General features: G+C 53.3%; 5 protein-coding genes across 5 annotated transcripts; 4 read left to right on the top strand and 1 right to left on the bottom strand.

Annotated features, from left to right (window-relative positions):
- Positions 1-490: 490 nt before the first annotated feature.
- Positions 491-2,809, top strand: GUF1 (Translation factor guf1 mitochondrial; the record flags this gene model as incomplete). Its single annotated transcript, XM_071061976.1, has 3 exons — positions 491-946; positions 1,062-2,541; positions 2,598-2,809. 3 exons carry the CDS (start codon positions 491-493, stop codon positions 2,807-2,809), a joined length of 2,148 nt encoding a protein of 715 aa, XP_070918077.1.
- A 464-nt stretch (positions 2,810-3,273) lies between these two features.
- Positions 3,274-6,279, top strand: MFIFM68171_06557 (uncharacterized protein; the record flags this gene model as incomplete). Its single annotated transcript, XM_071061977.1, has 3 exons — positions 3,274-3,722; positions 3,778-6,099; positions 6,204-6,279. The coding sequence occupies 3 exons, from the start codon at positions 3,274-3,276 to the stop codon at positions 6,277-6,279; spliced, it is 2,847 nt and encodes a 948-aa protein (XP_070918078.1).
- Positions 6,280-11,425: 5,146 nt separating this feature from the next.
- XYL2_2 (Endo-1,4-beta-xylanase 2) lies at positions 11,426-12,550 on the top strand (the record flags this gene model as incomplete). Its single annotated transcript, XM_071061978.1, has 3 exons — positions 11,426-11,869; positions 11,933-12,373; positions 12,455-12,550. 3 exons carry the CDS (start codon positions 11,426-11,428, stop codon positions 12,548-12,550), a joined length of 981 nt encoding a protein of 326 aa, XP_070918079.1.
- Positions 12,551-13,422: 872 nt separating this feature from the next.
- MFIFM68171_06559 (uncharacterized protein) lies at positions 13,423-14,589 on the bottom strand (the record flags this gene model as incomplete). The annotated part of the gene is made up of 1 exon (XM_071061979.1): positions 13,423-14,589. One exon carries the CDS (start codon positions 14,587-14,589, stop codon positions 13,423-13,425), a length of 1,167 nt encoding a protein of 388 aa, XP_070918080.1.
- Positions 14,590-16,921: 2,332 nt separating this feature from the next.
- MFIFM68171_06560 (uncharacterized protein) lies at positions 16,922-17,999 on the top strand (the record flags this gene model as incomplete). The annotated part of the gene is made up of 3 exons (XM_071061980.1): positions 16,922-17,348; positions 17,511-17,578; positions 17,637-17,999. 3 exons carry the CDS (start codon positions 16,922-16,924, stop codon positions 17,997-17,999), a joined length of 858 nt encoding a protein of 285 aa, XP_070918081.1.
- Between the last annotated feature and the right edge of the window lie 18 nt (positions 18,000-18,017).

The following is an 18,017-nucleotide window of genomic DNA, read 5'->3' on the forward strand; positions in this document are numbered from 1 at the left end:
TTATTGTTTTGGCGACGCCTAGGGCCCATGATGGAACGCGCCATGACGCATTGTTACGATCTGGCTGGACATAGAGGCTTCCATAATTGCATAGAACGGCGAAACATTTGTCTTAGCCGTGAGGAGGCGACGAGGTTGCGGCAACCGAGCTGTCCTGGCCCGGGAAGATGTCTTGTTATAGTGCGAAGGTTAGAAAGTGGAGGATCGGAATGGGCCACACCTCCACTTGTCGTTCTCAAGTACCCGTATATAATTTCTTAATTGTATCCACGGTTTTTTTGGCAGATCGTTTTTGCATGGCGTGGTGTAACTTGTTAGATATCCGATAAGATAAGATAAGAATCCTGGGGAATTCCTGCGGGACCCGTGGCTTGACGGGACGATCTCTTGGGATTTTTGGTGCAAGCGCCTCCGAACGGTCGAGGTTCGTCAACATTACCCTCTTCCGCCACGTCCGCTGGGACCTTCATGACCGGAGAGCGCCAATTGAATGCGTGGTGCGCCGGGTCTCAACTCGCGAATGCGACTATGGCTACGGCAGGTGTGCCTGACGCCCCTGGCCGGCCGTTTTCAGAGTCATGCGCCCTCCAGCGTTGGACGAGGTAGCACGCTGTGCCTGACGAACGGGGCGCGTCCTCGATTAGGATCGATCCTGATGGCGAGGGCCATGGGCAATGCCACAAAGGACTCAGTCTCAGTTTGCAGCACAGCCGTATCGCAACCTCAACGGCGTCTGGCCAGCACCGGCAGCAGTGCCGCGCTCAAAGACGGTCCGGAGCAGCGACGTGCCGCCGAGCTCGAGAAGCGCATCGAGGCGATTCCCATCGAGCGGTACCGTAATTTCTGTATCGTCGCCCACATCGACCACGGGAAAAGCACCCTGAGCGACCGGCTCCTCGAATACACGGGCACCATCTCGGCAAGCGACGCCAACAAGCAAATTCTTGTAACTCTTGCCCCTCTTTCCCACCCCCTCCCTCCTCCCCCTCACCCAAAGACCAACCACAAGGACATTTCGTTGTTGCTAACAGGGAGGGTGTGTGTTTTGTTTGTGAAACCAGGACAAACTCGACGTGGAGCGGGAGCGCGGCATCACGGTCAAGGCGCAGACCTGCACCATGATCTACCGGTCGCCGCGCGACGGGCTCGACTACCTGCTCCACCTGGTGGACACGCCGGGCCACGTCGACTTCCGGGCCGAGGTGACGCGGTCGTACGCGTCGTGCGGGGGCGCGCTGCTGCTGGTGGACGCGTCGCAGGGGGTGCAGGCGCAGACGGTGGCCAACTTCTACCTCGCCTTCGCCCAGGGCCTCGCCCTCGTCCCCGTCGTCAACAAGATCGACCTCCCCACCGCTGACGTCGACCGCGCCCTCGCCCAGCTCGAGAGCGTCTTCGAGCTCGACACGTCGGCCGCCGTCCGCGTCAGCGCCAAGACGGGCCAGGGCGTCGGCGACATCCTCCCCCGCGTCATCGACGCCGTCCCCGCGCCCGACGGCGACACGGCCAAGCCCCTGCGCATGTTGCTGGTGGATTCGTGGTATGATACCTTCCGCGGGGTGGTGCTGCTGGTGAGGGTCTTTGATGGCACGGTGAGGGCCGGCGATAAGCTGGTGAGCTTCGCCACGGGCAACGAGTACACGGTTGGCGAGGTGGGCATTCAGTACCCGAACCAGGTACCGCAGAGGGTGTTGAGGGCGGGGCAGGTCGGTTATGTGTTTTTCAACCCCGGGATGAAGAGGATTCAGGATGCGAAGATTGGGGACACCTTCACGGCGGGCGGGTGCGAGAAGGTGGTGGAGCCGTATCCGGGGTTTGAGGAGCCCAAACCCATGGTGTTTGTGGCGGCTTTCCCGACGGATCAGGGGGATTACGGGAAGCTGGCGGACAGCATCGGACAGCTGGTGCTCAACGACAGGAGCGTGACGCTGCAGAAGGATTTCTCGGAGGCGCTCGGGGCCGGGTGGAGGTTGGGGTTTCTGGGAAGCTTGCATTGCTCCGTGTTTCAGGACCGATTGAGGCAAGAACACGGCGCGGACATCATCATCACGGAGCCCGCTGTGCCGACGAAGATCGTGTGGAGCAATGGGGGTCCTGAGGAGATCATCACGAACCCGGCCGAGTTCCCGGATACCGAGGATCATCGGCTCCGGAAAGCGACGCTCTACGAGCCGTTTGTCAGCGCGACAATCACCCTCCCTGAGGAGTACCTCGGGAGGGTGATTGAGATCTGCGAGGCAGCCCGCGGCGTGCAGAAGAGCCTCGAGTTCTTCGCCGCTACCCAGGTCATTCTGAAATACGAGGTGCCTACTGCGAGCTTGGTAGACGACTTGTTTGGAAAGCTCAAGGGCGCGTCCAAGGGGTATGCGACACTAGATTACGAGGATGCCGGCTGGCGGGAGAGCAGCCTGGTCAAGCTCAACTTGCTGGTGAACAAGGCACCCGTGGATGCGATTGCCCGGGTAGTACATTCCAGCCAGGTGGAGAGGTTAGGGCGGCAGTGGGTGACCAAATTCAAGGAGCACGTGCAGAGGCAGATGTTTGGTATGATGCTCGCCTTTTCCCGCACTGACCCCGCTCTGGTGCTAACTGCCGTACAGAGGTCATCATCCAGGCTGCGTCGGGAAAACGTATCGTCGCTCGTGAGACGATCAAGCCCTTCCGCAAGGATGTCCTCGCCAAGCTGCACGCCAGCGATATCACGCGCCGCCGGAAGCTGCTCGAGAAGCAAAAGGTTGGCCGTAAGCGGCTACGGGCTGTCGGTAATGTGGTCATCGAGCAGTCGGCGTTCCAGAAGTTCTTGGCCAAGTAGGCTCGGGACCTTGCTGTGTATTATTATCGCTTTGCAGGGTAGATGTTTTGTAGAAAGTAGCGCATAATCGGCGTTCGGGGTCTTTTTAAATGGGAAAGAAATACTTAAACGAGCCGTGATATGGGGTAATGGTCGGATGCGAAAAAGGAGTAACCCCTTTTAGAGAAGTTGTGTTTGTTGTGTATGTACAGTACCGTTTGTACCGTTGGCCCAGCTTTGAAGACTCGCTTCGATGAACCCAATTATATATTATCGAGTGGGGAAAGCTTGGCGCCTTATATGAAGGTGGGCTATAAAGTGGGTCGAAAGGTAGGAGCGACACCTCACGCCCAGCAGGGCTGAGCACCTGGGAGGCTGAGACTGGGCGCTGAGCGCTTCATAAAGTCGCGGGGTTGCCGCAAAACAACTCCCCCCGATCTCTGTGGCCCTGCCTTTCCTTCTGCATTCATCAGTCTTCCACCATCATGGATCCCATTAGCGCATTCCAGTTGGCGGCGGCCGTCATCGGCGTTGTCGACTTTGGTGCTCGAGTCCTTTCCGAGACGCGCGAGATCTACCATTCGGCATCGGGCCGCACAGCGCGCGACGTCGAGTTGTCGACATTGGCGCAGGAACTGTCCGGGCTTGGTGCCCAGCTACAGAGCCGCATCCCCCACTCCTCAACTCCCCTGGTAGGAGCCGAGGCAACCCTCGTCGATTTGTCGCAGCGATGTATGGATGCGAGCGACAGACTAAACAAAGCCATCAGTGATTTGCGGTGCAACACGTCAGGCACCGGGAGGATCAGCACTGCCGCCGGCAGTTTTGCTTCTGCTCTGAAGACGGTCTGGAAAGGGAGTGAGATCGAGAGCCTGAGGGAGAGTCTGGCCGAGATTCGATCGCAGATGACTCTTGCTATCCTAGTTTGCGTCTTGTGAGAAGCCGACTAGTACCGCATCTAGTTTCATCGGTGCATTGTTTTAACACAGGAGCAGACAAGAGACGAGAAAAGACGACCAAAGGCATACAGACTTGGGCGGTCGACTGGATCAAATCGCGCAAAAGCTCGACCATCGCGACGGACCTGCCCATCAATTCGCCAGGGAGCTAATCCAAGTGATGTCCCAGGAGAGGATGACCCAGGTGTCCCAGAGGAACGAGCACCTCATCCAGATCCTTTGGAGTATTGACTGGAACTCATGGGTTGGCAGCCGGAACGGCGAGCCCGTTGTCAACTTTCCCCAGCCCGCCAACCCCCTCCCGGCGGGGGACTTACCAATCGATATGAAAATTCTCAGCTCTCTGTCCTTCGCCGAAATCAACGCGAGGGAAGAAGCTATATCCGAGGCCCACGCTGCCACTTTCCAATGGCTCTTCGGGGACCAGGAAACCGACGAGAACGGAGACAGCATCAGCTGGCCCAGCTTCCCACTGTGGCTTCGAGAGACGGCTGGTTCCCTCTACTGGATAACGGGGAAGCCGGGCTCAGGCAAGTCAACGTTGATGAAGTTCATCTTTGAGAATCCACAACTCCGGTCGTGCTTGGGCGACTATGCCGGAGATCTGCCGCTCCTTCTCGCAGGCTTCTTTTTCTGGAACCCCGGCACCGGAATGCAGAAATCCCGCGAGGGCCTCCTAAGAACACTCCTATACGAGTGCTTAATGGCGCGGCGGGATCTCATTCCAACCGTTGCACCAAGGCGTTGGGCGCTTTACAACCTTCTTGGCGGCGATGCAAGGGCCCCGGAATGGACCTGGCGAGAGCTGACCGAAACCTTCGAGACACTCTGCGCGTACCATGGCAAATTGTTTCGACTAGCTGTCTTTATCGACGGGCTCGACGAGTTTGACGGAGCCGAAAAATTCCCAGAGGTTTTGTTGGGCTGGACCAGAGACATCGTACAACGGCACGGCATCAAAGTCTGCGTCTCGAGCAGGCCATGGAACACATTTACAGATGCATTTCGACACGACCGCTCTCTATCGATGCAGGATCTGTCGAGACGGGACATTCGGCGCTTCGTCCACGCCGAGTTTGACCACAACCCGGCGTTTACGGTGCTGAGAGAAGTATTCCCCGCTGAGGCAGATAAACTGCTCAAGGACATCGTGGAAAAGGCCGAGGGTGTTTTCCTTTGGGTTAGTCTTGTCGTCCGCTCCCTGCTCTCCACTTTGATCGATACGCCATCCATACCGCACCTGCAGAAGGTACTGGCCGAAACCCCAGGTGACATCATGGGCCTGTACGACTCAATATGGAAATCCATACCCCCTGACAAACGCACATCGGCATCCAACATCTTCCAGCTTTTCGAAGCCCAGTGGTCTGGGTCGGACCCGCCGATGGACTCGTGGTTTTTGTCGGCAGTCATCTTTTGGCTCGCGTACGAGGGTCCTGCTGTAAGGGCCTCTACCGTTCTGGATGACGCAAAAAGAGAGGGCATACCAAAGCTTCTCAAACGCCTGTTAGATGGCCACACTCGCGGACTCCTGGAAGTAGCGTCGGGCCAGGTAGTAGCCCTGCATCGCTCCGTTGCTGACTGGATGAAAGATGAGAAGACATGGGCCGAGATACGCCAGCAAATATCGGTCGACTTCAATCCTGGCCTGGAGCTCTTGGAGGCAATTCTCGTCGATGCTCCGTTTAATCGGAAAATGAAGCATCCCCGTGAACCAGACATAATAGCTTTCTGTGAGGGGATGTTTCGCCAGGCGCGGCTTGCGTGCGTGGGACCCAACATAAATGAGCATCGCTTGATACAGACTCTTGACAGCATCAACAAATTCATCAGCGACAAAGCCGCAGAGAGCCACAGGAATGGGATGCTTGAACCCGAAATCACTTTTCGCTCCAACGACCCCAACTGGGACCAGTTTTCGAGTTGTGGATGGCCCACCATCCTGTTTCTATCAAGGCTGCGCAACCCTCCCGAAGTTTGTTTTAGTGGACTTGCCGCAGCCAGCGGTATTGTTCCCTATGTGAAGGCCAAGGTGAAGGCTTACCCAGACCTGCTGGTTCCAAAGCAGGATAGAGAGTCACTCCTCGAAAGTGCCATATTTCCAGTCAAGCGCGAATACACCGATAATTTTATCACTGGCTACATATACTTCCCCCCGCTGGTGGATTCAAAAGATCAAAGATTGGAAATCATCAGGTTCTTGTTGGATACATCGGTCGTGCGGTATAAGACATCCGCGGGCAAGTCACTGTATGGGGCAGTAAGCCACGTACGTTCGCATTGCAAGGGTGATTTGTCGATGGACGACGCTTTGTGGTACACGAAGGTGATTCAGATGATGGAAGAGCACGGGTATGGTTCTGAAGATGAGGATGAGGGATCCAGCAAAGATGACAACTCTCACTCCAGTCACCACAACCTCAGGCCAGCAAAGGCTGATGACAAAACTAAACCAGACAAGACTACGCCAGAAGGCCCCCATGCCAAAAGGTCCAAGGGGAAGAAAAGTTCCGCAACATTCAGGCGGATTAAGGAACGACTATGTTTTGGGTAATAGTTATGTTGTTAATGGACTTGGTAAGAGATGTATAGTTTAGTTATTTTGTCATTGTGCAGTTGGGGTTTGATCTGTCTCTTATACTTGTATAAGATACCTGATACAAATAGCTGCCGAGTGGCTTTGGATAAGATAGGATGAAGACGTTTTTTGACTGTTAATCGTATTGATAGCAAGGAAACCGACTGAGCCGAGAGCTAAACTGAATATCATGATCAAGCAACCTCGCTCGTAAGGTGTGTTCGAGCCTAAGCTATCTGGGAGAACTTGAACTCAGGGTAGCGCTGCACACAACTACAAAAGATCAGGCCCCCACGAGACACCATCAGGTCTTGCTCCATCTAACCCACACCTCCTGTGGACTCTTGATGAATCGTCTTGACGCAAATTCTCACAAGTCTCCCACAAATTAAAGCAATTGAGTATGGTGTAGTGGCTAAACGTCGCTGATTCTTCCTCAGCAACTCGGGGTTAGATTCCGCGTTCCCGGGGATTCGCAGGCTAGCGGCACAACTCTGCTACAGTGGGCCGCAAATACTCACACGAATCTTCCGTAGGATAGCTGCCAGTATGTAAGCTTGTTATTCCGTTGGCCCGTTCTGTTTAAATGGTCAGGAAGGGGTTTTCTCGAGGTCCGGGTTCAATTCCCGACAGGAGAGTATCTCTGTTTGCCCGCTGGAGTTATGTGCCTGTATCTTTCTTTTTTCTTTCTTTTCTTTCTTTCTTTCTTTTTTTTTGGGGGGGGGGGTTGGGTTGGGGTTGCTATTGACTTATGGTGTTTTCCCGTCTCTCCCGGTTTGGGTTTGTAAGGTTTATGGACAGGTGTTTTAAGTGTATCTAGTCCACAGAGCGAAGCTGAACAGGCCAGAGCGGAGGGATGTATATTTGGCATCATTATCGTCTTCCTCACCATTTAGTGGTGCTACACGCTCAGAAGCATCACAGCTCAACGTCCCTTCTCCAACCGTGGCACAGCATTACACACCGAGATCTGCATATACAGCACACCCAACTCACACGCCACCACGGCTTCCTCCTGGAGTCCCATTCCCTCCCTTGTCGAGCCTTAAAACTAGAGCATGAGTCTGGATCAGAACCAGACAAAAGCCGCCGCATTCAACAGAAATGTATGCCCCCCGCGCCATTCATCGGAATATTCTTAAATACAAACTCCGAAAATTCACCCTCCACTATCCGCCAGAAGAGAAGACCTCTTGAGGCGGCGCTGTCTAATTATTGTTTTGACTGTGCTGGCGTGTCAGTGCCAGTAGGCGACTGTCCCGGCCATGTCCGCATGTGCGTCTGTGTCTTGAGTGACTTTATCCTTGAAAGGAGGAAGTTGGAACTCGGAAATAGGCGGGAGAATATCATCCAATATGACGGGATAGAATGGCCTTTGGGGTCTTGTTTCTGTTCCTTGTCTGAAGTCATTGTTGAAGTTTGAGTTGAACATAAGTCAAATGTGAAACCCCACATTTCAAGGAGAAACGGCCTGAGCCAGTTTTTCTTACCAAAGAGGTATGAAATATGTTGGCTTGGGGATGTTCTTGTTGTCTATACGCTGTGCTTTGGAACTAGTTGAACGGGTATCACGGAACATGGTGGGGAGGTTTGTTCTGAGGTTGAGGGTGGTGGTCGTAGAGTTGCCGGTGTCCGAAGGGTTGGGATGGTTAGGCAGACCGACTGTCATAGGACAGTAAGCGCCCGGATATCAAGGAGCTTGTGACACACGCTGGATTTTGGGAGGCGGCCGGCCGGGATCTTCGCTCATGTAGTGTCGAGTCGCTTATTGGCAATGCAGGCGGTTTCACTGTGAGTGGTGATGGTGAGGAAGATTCCAGTTGGGATAAAGGGTTGGCTGCGGATTGACGTAACTTAAAGAATGGCATTATAAGTCTTGGTGGATGGGTGGCTATTTACAATGTAGCCAAGATATCATGGAGTCTCTGCTAATGATGAGAGTGGTAATTATGAGGCATGGGAAGACATGGGTGTGAGTACCTCGTGATTACGTACCGTACGCGCACCTCCGACACTTATTTGATACCCTAAACGCTCGGCCCGAAATTGTTGCAACCAAAGCTTTGGAGTATATTTAAGAGGGCATCTCCTCGTACTGTAGGACTCGTATCCAGAACCACACTCTTCCCCCCTAGTGCCTTTCGCCGCGTCCATTCGTTTTTAGCTAGCAGCTTATCCTCTTTTGCCTTCTCGTTCAAGTCAGAGCTCTTCAACGAGTGCTTCGGACAATACCCCACCGTTTACCTCCTTTTAGATCCTGTACATTGAGAACGCTGTCCGCCTTCTTCAAATCATCGTTCCTGACTCTGCATCTGTCCTGCCCAGGGATGCACTTGGGGAGCTCACCGCTGCTTTTTGCCACCTAGAAACTCATCATGTGAGCTCTGTTAGCCACTTTACCTTCGCATATAATCTGCCTTCTTTTACCACTACAGTAGAGAGACTCCTCAAACTTCAATTCAACAAGTGCACTTCCCACATCCTCTGGAAAGCTCTCTACACGCGTGAAAATAGGATAGATAAATTTTGTTGGGCCAACTATAAAGAGCTATAACACCTAATAGCTCCTTATCGGGAAACGTATCTAGGTATATTGTCTAATGTCAAGTTATTTCCCAGAACGACGACTAGGAGGTGGAGATTGCCAATTTAGCTGACGACGCATACTCAGAGGCGGAGCAAAACTTCATCGAGAACCAGTCACGTCGAGGCCGTCCCACTTGGTATCACAAACGGCCTAGCTACTATTCCGACTCGGGAAAGGGCAACAAGGGCCCGTAACCCAATCCCAATGACAAAACATATGACAACGAGCTCGACTCGGAGATGTCTCGGGATAGAGAGGTTGTACGAAGGGTTGCGCGTGAGCACGCCAAAAAGATGCGCGTCTTCCGCTCCCTAGCCACGCGCCGGTTCGGAAACATGCTGCTAGAATGTATCGTCAACACGGATAAGGCGTGGTCTTACATGGCGATGTTTTACGGTGCCGAGTTAACAAAGCTTGAATCTAGATAGAATCCGCTCAAGTACAAGAATACCTATGCGAATCCCAACACTATCCGAGGGTTGGAGCGCGTGACACGACTTTCTCTAGACAACCCAAAGGCACTCAGCAGCGGCGGTCTCGAGGCAATCTCATTACAGGTGCCATGCTGTGGGGGCCTCTGGGCACACAAGCTCTTCCCCTGCATTGTCTTTCTTGACGAGGCCGGCGAGAAGCGGCACATCCGCCCCATACCTAACCATTCCCTAATAGAGTGGGATGGCCTGACGAGCGGCATGGACTCACCCTTAATTCTACTGGCCACTAACCGACTTTGCAAGTTTGACGTACAAGTAATTATACCAGCTCGGACCTGAAGGATCTCTGCGAGACGACGGCAGCATTGTGTGTCGGAACCCAGCCATGGGATGCCAAACAGAGGGCGCTTACCGCGGTCCACTCTATTGAGGCGAGGAAGACAGTTAGACCAACACAAATGAATCGTTGTGGGTGTCGCCTAGCCTGTCTCGTCTATCTTGTTTGTCTGGCATTTGGCCGCCTTTGCGTTCCCCTTGTTCTCATAGGTATGTGGGTGTAGATGTGTGTTTGTGCACATTCAATACCTGCCTAACAACGACAACGTCATCTTGCTTGACGGGTGTCCGTCCCGACAGGCTAATTGGTTCGAGACTACCCTGCCTAGACAGTGCGACTTCGTCCATCGGGCCCCTTATCCGGTGACCGACAAACTCAGTTGTGAGTGTACGGCAAAGCCGGATTAGCTTGGGCAATAAGGCGCCGCGATGCAGCCATCAGAGGGCGGCTACGTAGTAGTTGATGTCGACGTTGAAATGGGTCACTCTCCCGAGTCGGATTGCCGGGCGGGGACTTGGTGGCTGGGGAGGGTAAACATCTTGTGAGGAGATAATGTCCCAGCTTGCCATCGGAGGAATAGAGGCATCCTTCTATTCGATGCCTAAGATTCAAGCCTGACGGGGTCGCTGTCTGTGTTACTCTAAGGCCTTAGCGAACCAGGTTGAATGGACATCCGGAGAGCCACATCACCGAGAACAGACGTCTGAGAATGACGCATCCAATATATGGTTCGTTGGTTCGAGGTCTTGGATGGCTGCCCTCGAGATTGCCGCTCCCGCGCTCGCCAAACAGCATATTCACTTCCCGGATATGGCGGTTCTGCGAGTAATGGTCGAGGGCAACGAAATGATGATCATTAGGCCATTTTCTCAGGTGAGCCGTGATGCTCTGCACGTTATCGCATCCCTGTGATATGTGACCTTAAGCATAGGCAACAAAGCCGCCCGGGGGGTGGGGGGGGGAGGAAAGGGGAGGGGTGTGAACTGGGAATCCCCAACTCTCCATAGAAAAGTTGAGGCGGTCCTTGATTGAGGCGGCGTCATCCACGACCGACACCACAAAATTCTCTTTGGGGAACGGAGTAGGGAGACCGGGGCATTCTCATTGCAGCGCTTGTCGTGATGCCATCGAGCCTCTTCCCGGCATATGATCTTCGCTTAGCCTCCGCCGCATTATGCCACCAATTAGATCAGCCATCAGCTCCGAAGGGGGCGTCTATTCGCGTACATGGTTCAGACCAAGGGTGTCTGTGGGGAAAGGGGCGGCGATGGGCGATATTATACAGAATATGGCAAAAAGGGAGACCCCAACCGCCCTTTAGCCGGCTCGTCCATGGCGCGGCTAAAGATGATCTTGGAGAAAAAATGCCCGATGATTTTGGAGTTCCACGGCGTCGCGGGGCCCCGCACGTGCGGAGCTTTTCGTGCATGTTCCCTAGATCCAGATTTCTTGGTCCCGATTCGGGTCGAATTGGCCAAGCGTGGCGGTGGATTGACGGATCATCAGGTACACGGAAACGACGGAACGCGCCCAGGGGAGAGCCCTTCGATGTGGGGATTGGGAGACGGGCTGTTGGGGTTCATCCCAGTCACTATCTGTTCAATACTGAGAATACCTGCCCTACCAGGTATATATGACTGCACCCTCGTCCGTTTCCCAGTAGCTCGGTTGGTGCCTGACCTACCCCGAGGAATTGATCGACTGCCCCCATCTTATTGTTTTGCGCTCAGACGTCATCAAAAATGAAGGCCAATCTCATGCTCCTGTTGGCGCCGTTGGTGTCGGCGGCCCCGGCTCTCGACAACCGCCAGGCTGCTCAGAGCATCGACGCGCTGATCAAGGCCAAAGGCAAGGAGTACTTTGGCGCCGCCACCGACCAGGGAAGACTCCAAGCCGGAAGGAACGCGGCCATCATCGAGAACAACTTCGGCTCGGTGACACCCGAGAATAGTATGAAGTGGCAGAGTCTGAATAACAACCGGGGCAGTTACAACTGGGGCCAGGCCGACTATCTCGTCAACTGGGCTACCCAGCGTAACAAGACGATCCGCGGCCACACCTTGGTCTGGCACTCTCAGCTCGCCGGTTGGGTCAGCAACGTCCGCGACAGGAACCAGCTGACCACGGTCATCCAAGAGCACATCGCCACCGTCATGGGGCGATACAAGGGCAAGATCCACCACTGGGTGCGTACTATTCTGCATGTATGACCGGGGCCCGGCAGCTTCCAGCTGACAGAGTGATGGCAGGATGTCATTAACGAGATGTTTAACGAGGATGGCTCCCTGCGCCCCAGCGTCTTCTCCCAGGTGCTTGGCGAGGACTTCGTCGGCATCGCCTTCCGAGCCGCACGCAACGCCGACCCCGACTGCAAGCTCTACATCAACGACTACAACCTCGACAACCCGTCGTACGCCAAGTTGACCCGGGGTATGGTGGACCACGTCAGGAAATGGCTTGCCGCCGGCATCCCCATCGACGGTATCGGCACTCAAGGCCATCTCCAGTCCGGTGGTGGCAACGGCCTCGCTGGCGCCATCAAGGCCCTTGCCGCTTCTGGTGTCGCCGAGGTCGCCGTCACTGAGCTCGACATCCAGAACAACAACGTGAACGACTACGTTGCTGTTACCCGTGGCTGCCTGGAGGAGCCCAAGTGCGTCGGTATCACCGTTTGGGGTGTCCGTGACCAGGTGCGACTCTTTTTTTTTTTTTTTTTTTTTTTTTTTTTTCCCTGCGTTGGTTCCACCGGACGTGCATCTAATGTCTTCTAGGATTCGTGGCGGCCCCAGGGCAACCCTCTTCTCTTTGACAGCAGCTACAACCCCAAGGCTGCGTACAACGCCATCGTCCAGCTTCTGCAGCAGTAAACGGTATGCTGGTGGTCGGATACGAGTTGGAAGCATCTGAGTGCTGACGCTCACATTCTCCAGATACGGTTGTTCACATCAAGCAACTATCAAAGGACATTGGACAATATCGCTCTTGTATATATACAACGTCAAGTATCAAAAATATCGTGTTAGGCTAGGTTGTTAGCCGCGATACTCAACACAATCTCGGTTATTGATAGCCTGCATGACTACCTCTAGGCATATATCAGGCCTTTAAGGATAGTAACAAGGAGTTTGTCCGAGTGAGGCAGTTTTGCAATACTCGTATTGTTGGGTAGGAGGACAAGATAAGAAGCGGATATGACATGATTGTGAGCGGCTCAGACAGGTAATATATGAATGCCACCTTGACCTTGCAAACGAAGAACTTGATAGATGAATATAACAGTAAGAGACACTTGATACTTTGCAACATAGGAAAGCAGCTGGTCATCGTTTAACCTTAGCTGTATTGCTTTACCTTGACCCATAATACTCGGTGATGTTCAGCGGTCGTATGGTAGCACAGCGTTGCAACTACTATCATTATTCCACGCCTCCCTAAAACCCAAGTGTCATTGCAATGCTGAGCTGGTTAGTCCCGGCCCAAAGGAACACTCGGGAAAGTTGTTAGTCCAGAGGGCTTCTTAGTAAACTGCAACAGTGGTATAAAACGAGAGAGAAAGAGCCACAAAAAAAAAAAAAAAAAAAAAAAAAAAGCCCGTAAATGTAGCAACTCAGCAGATAAGAATTATATTACGAGATATCACCCGGAGACTGTGACATCTAGGATCCTGACCTCTAGAGCATCCATACTTAGTACCGACTTCATAATTAGTGAAAAACAGAGTACCCATAGGCTATTCTCACTATCCACGTTTATAATCGCTAGCTGAAAAATGGAGAATCTCGTATTCGAGTTTGCCAGTTGCTTGATCAAATGACTTGATCACCAGACCGGTATTACTCAGCCCAAGAGCCCGTATCGTATCGCGACAGAATGCCCGTTCTTCATACTTAGCCATGATCTTCGAGTCGTAGTGTTTGCCGTCTCCGATCCAACCCCATTCCAAAGCTTTCTCATCGCTCACGAATTGCGAGGAAGGCATCCTAAGCACTTCCGAGTCCCCCTGTAGTTGCGGCCAACGAAGCGGGGACTCCGCCACCGCTCTTGCGACAGCAACAGGATCTGGTTGGAGACCGAAGGCAGCGGCTTCGCGAGCTTCCAAACCCATGATAAAGTCAACTGCTGTCTCGAGCGACGTCTTAACGACGTTGCTGTCAGGGTGGTTAGGGCAGCCCTGGATCTTATCGGCAATTGACTCGAACGTGATAGGGGCGCTGAGACCGTCTTGGACACCTGTGCGGACCATGAACACAGGTAGACGGCCGACGGTATTGGAATTCTCGTTGGCGTAGTCGTCGCAGCAGACCACAATGAGTAGTGCTCTGAAGAGCGGCTGAAGGACGTAGAATTCGTGGCAATTGACAAATTCCCTACCACCAAGTGACTTCGGATCCTTCGCGTACTCGGCAGCCCGCTCCGCGTAGGTGTGATGAAGGGCTTGCACCTGTGTGCAGATGGCGTTGTTCAGAGAGATGAGAGAGTTGATGACCGATGTCGATGGAGGCGTACTACCATGATTGTCAAGGTCCAGCGGCGAGATGAATTTGCATATGTACCGCTCATATTCAATCTCACTCCGGTAAGGCCGCAGCCAACGTCGGTAGATATAATTGTGGAGCACCATAAACACAAGCTGGCATTGCTCGTTCGCTAGGATGTAGAAGGGCACCGTTTTGTTGCAGGTATCCTTGAAATGCTGAACGTCCATTTCAGGCAGATGGTTGATGTTTTGCACTGAAGGCTGGTACGTGAGCGTGACCCCACGGAGGTGGATTAAATGACGATGGGCGCCTTCGCTCCAGACACGCAATAGCCAGAGTACTTCCTCCCGTGTGAACTCGTCGATTGGCTTGGCCTGGCCTCCCGCAGGTGGTGAGACTAGCCGCCGCGGGGCCGACGTGCATGCCATTGGATGATACGCGCCTTGAGGGGGTAGCGGGATAGAAATGGGGGCAGCTAGGTTGCGTGGTAGGAGGTTGGAAAGAAGGCTGGCAGGGACTTTGATAATTACCGCGTAGAGGGGCCCAAGATGAAGTTACCAGCAACTTTTTATAGAGAATCCGGTATGCCCCACGGTGGTTTCTTGAGTCTGTTGTGGCAATGCTGGGAGGGCCCGGTGTGTTTGGTAAACTAAATAATGACTTAATATCCTCTGAGGGTACGTGGATTTGGTCCGTCCGCTCGGTCGCTACTAACTTAGCTGCATTTAACCTTGGTTCTGGCCAGTGGCAATGACGTGTACGGGCGTCGTGCACAGCATAAGCTTTGAGAGCTTGTAGGAACAAAACTCTCCGAACTCAAAAAAACTTATCTAAAATAACAGCAGTTTGAAACCTTGGTTTGTTGCGTCAAAATAATCAACCGTGGATAATACTGATGTAATAAACTACAGCCGCAGCGCCGCGCATTAGAACTTGGTAACAGGTAAGTTACAATAATAAAGCATTTCGCAGAGCCAAGCTTCTAGGCTATGCCGCTGGCCTAGCTCGAGGTCGCGGCCAAGGTCGTTCCGGTTCCGCTGCGGGTGGGCACCTTCCTGTACCCGAGTCCTGTATTCTGCGACACCGGTGGAATGAGAGTAAGTCCGTGCGGAGGGGCACAAAGCCGATCGTGACGTACGGGATCACCACGATTGTGACTTGAACCGTGGCTTATACTGTAGTGGACCTTGGGCTGCGTGGGGATTCTTGGTTTCGGCAGCGGGCGTCGATCCGGCACGCTGCGAGTAGCTGCACGGCACCAGGACAGTCGAGGTAATTCAAGGCCTTGTTTGTCCCGGCCAACCCCAAACACGCGGTGATTCTCCGACGACGGTCGCGGCCGGGCGGGGATGAAAGTCTGCGCCAAGATCCCTGCTGTGTCCTGGCCGATCTGTTAGAACAGTAAATCTATGGCTTGCTGCGGTAGGTGCTCGGCCCACCAGAGGTTGTGGACTGATAAGCCGGGACCCGCCAGGGGAACACAGCAGAGAGTACTGCGAGAATATTACGGAGCAACCGCTGCTGTCGTCGCAGTTTGGTGGCATGTGGGGATCAGGGGTCAGGAACAGTCCGAATAAACAACAATCATCCCTTTGGACTCTGATATGCATCGTAAATATACTTCCGGTTTCTTTGGACTAGTAGGACGTGCGCAAGACTAGAATTCAGCAACGACAGCCTTCTCGGAGATACCTAGAACACACCAACTTCGCGGCAGCGTATGGTCCAATTCAGGGGGCTACGATGATAATGCAGCTTCTATTTTAGGCAATCAAGTACTAGGTCGACAAGCAACCCGAAATATCTTCCCAACCGGACAAATCAGAATAATCGCAGTTTACCTTCGCCAAACGTTCAATAATGAGCTCTTAGACCGCAGATCAAGATCACACTTGTTAATACAGCCCTACCTCTAGCCTGTGCAAATTTGCAGGACTTTCTCCCCCCCTCATCTGCCAAGAGCGACGGAGCCACTGAAGCCACAAGGCCCAGAAGCCCTCGGGTTGTATTGAAATAAGACATAAGTACGGCTCGCATGGAGTCTTGTTGCCTTTAGTGCGGCACTTGTGGGAAATTATTATGCCCAAGTGTCTATAAAATGTTCATTGAGAGTGCAAGACGACGCATCTTGTCTTCTAAATCTAAGGAAACAAGAGGTCTGCCGAGCCGTCGGTGATCTTGATTCAGACGGAATCGGTTGACGGAACCACCGTGGCGCCGCTCCAGATAACGCCCGGTCCAGTTTCCATCCGTCTCTCTTCCCCGCTCGCAAAGTCCTCCTGATCCTCGGCGACTGACGGCTTTGACCGAGTCCGCTCTCGCCATCACTTGAGGTAGGTACCGGGCGGAGAAGAGTGCCAGAGATTCCTGCCGTATCGTTATTACCCCTTGAAAATGACGCAAGGCACGTGCAACACCATCTTCAATGGTACTGTCAGTGTGTTCAGCTAGACTTCAGTACGGCCCGCCCGACTCCTTGGTAGTACCTTAATCAGCTCTTGCCGTTACCGAGACGGGATTGTAGATTGAGAAGCCTCCGATTGCAGCGCGCCTGCCGTCTAACAACAACATATATATGAACCCGGACGCTCTCGGGGTTTCTAAGGCAGGCGCGTCTGAGAATGAGCAAGTATGATCGCGATAGATAGGCAATTAAGGAACCACAATCCATTGCGTTGAGTCTTGTCTTGTCCCGTTTCGTTCTCGGTGTGTTGCTGTCCCACCCGATTTTTGTCTGTCGTCTTCTGCGGAGTTATCGAAATGTCTAGGGATAATGTTGCGCCCCTCACCGCCTCCGAGATGTCCGATCTTGTAGTCACCGGCCGCGCCCTTTACGCCCAGTTCCTTCGGAATCTGGAGCGCTGCTCCAACCAGTACCAGATGCTGCCCGAGCTCGCCCCCTACTACGATGTCAGCCTCGATCCACCCCATGCACCTGTCATTGGTCCACGGATCGAAAAGGCCCTTGCCGAAGACGGCCACCTTGGGGATGATTATGTGTTTGCTGAGGTCGTAAACATCAACCTCCCAGGCAGAAGCGAGGCCAATGGACGCCCCTACCAGAATTATGTGGATGCGAACGGCAAAGCGTTGCTTTGTATAAGTAACTTTGCGGACCGGGACAGGCTGTTTGGGCGCCAGGAGCGAATTTTTTGGTCGGATCTGATGGCACTATGTTGCGCCAAGGGTATGTATATTTCTTGTTCTCTCCCGTCTCTGATATATTTTCACCGTTTGCCATTACCGTGCCCTTGGCCAGTCACCTAGCAAGGGATGATGTTTGCCCATGATGCAAACTACTCCGCTCCCAAGACCTCAAAGCAGAAGGTACACTGACATGCATTACAAGTCATGGCTACTCACGGTGGTAATATGCGAGGTCTCCAGAGCATTTGGCGGCTGACAATAGCCAACGAGGTAGAGTAGCCGTTTCGTTTTATCGTGTGCCTTACCAAAGCTAACACTCAGTTCACAGTTCACGCAGCGCGTAATAAAGACCATCTGCGGCGACCGCATGATACCCATCGAGTTCGACACCGGGAATACCCAGTTTCTGGCTCTTCTGACAACTATACATGGCAAAGGACCGGGAAGGATGCTCTCTACCTACCCAGATATATTCGGTCGACGCCTAATGTCCAGAGTACGAGTTCTCCCGCCCGATAAAGAGATGTCGTTGCCCGATCTCTGCTGGATTTTAGAGGAAGTACCTGAACTCGAGCGCCTCGTGGCCCAGCCACCACCTCCGGACCTAGATAGTCCGATGTCAAGGAAAGAGAGGCGGAAGCACAAACGACTTTTGTCGCGGTCCTCTGTTCCTTCCGTCTCCTCCGACTAAAGAACGTTGGGTATATTT

The sequence above is a fragment of the Madurella fahalii genome, assembly GCF_045866475.1.
Source record: "Madurella fahalii IFM 68171 DNA, scaffold_3, whole genome shotgun sequence".
NCBI lineage: Eukaryota > Fungi > Ascomycota > Sordariomycetes > Sordariales > Madurella > Madurella fahalii.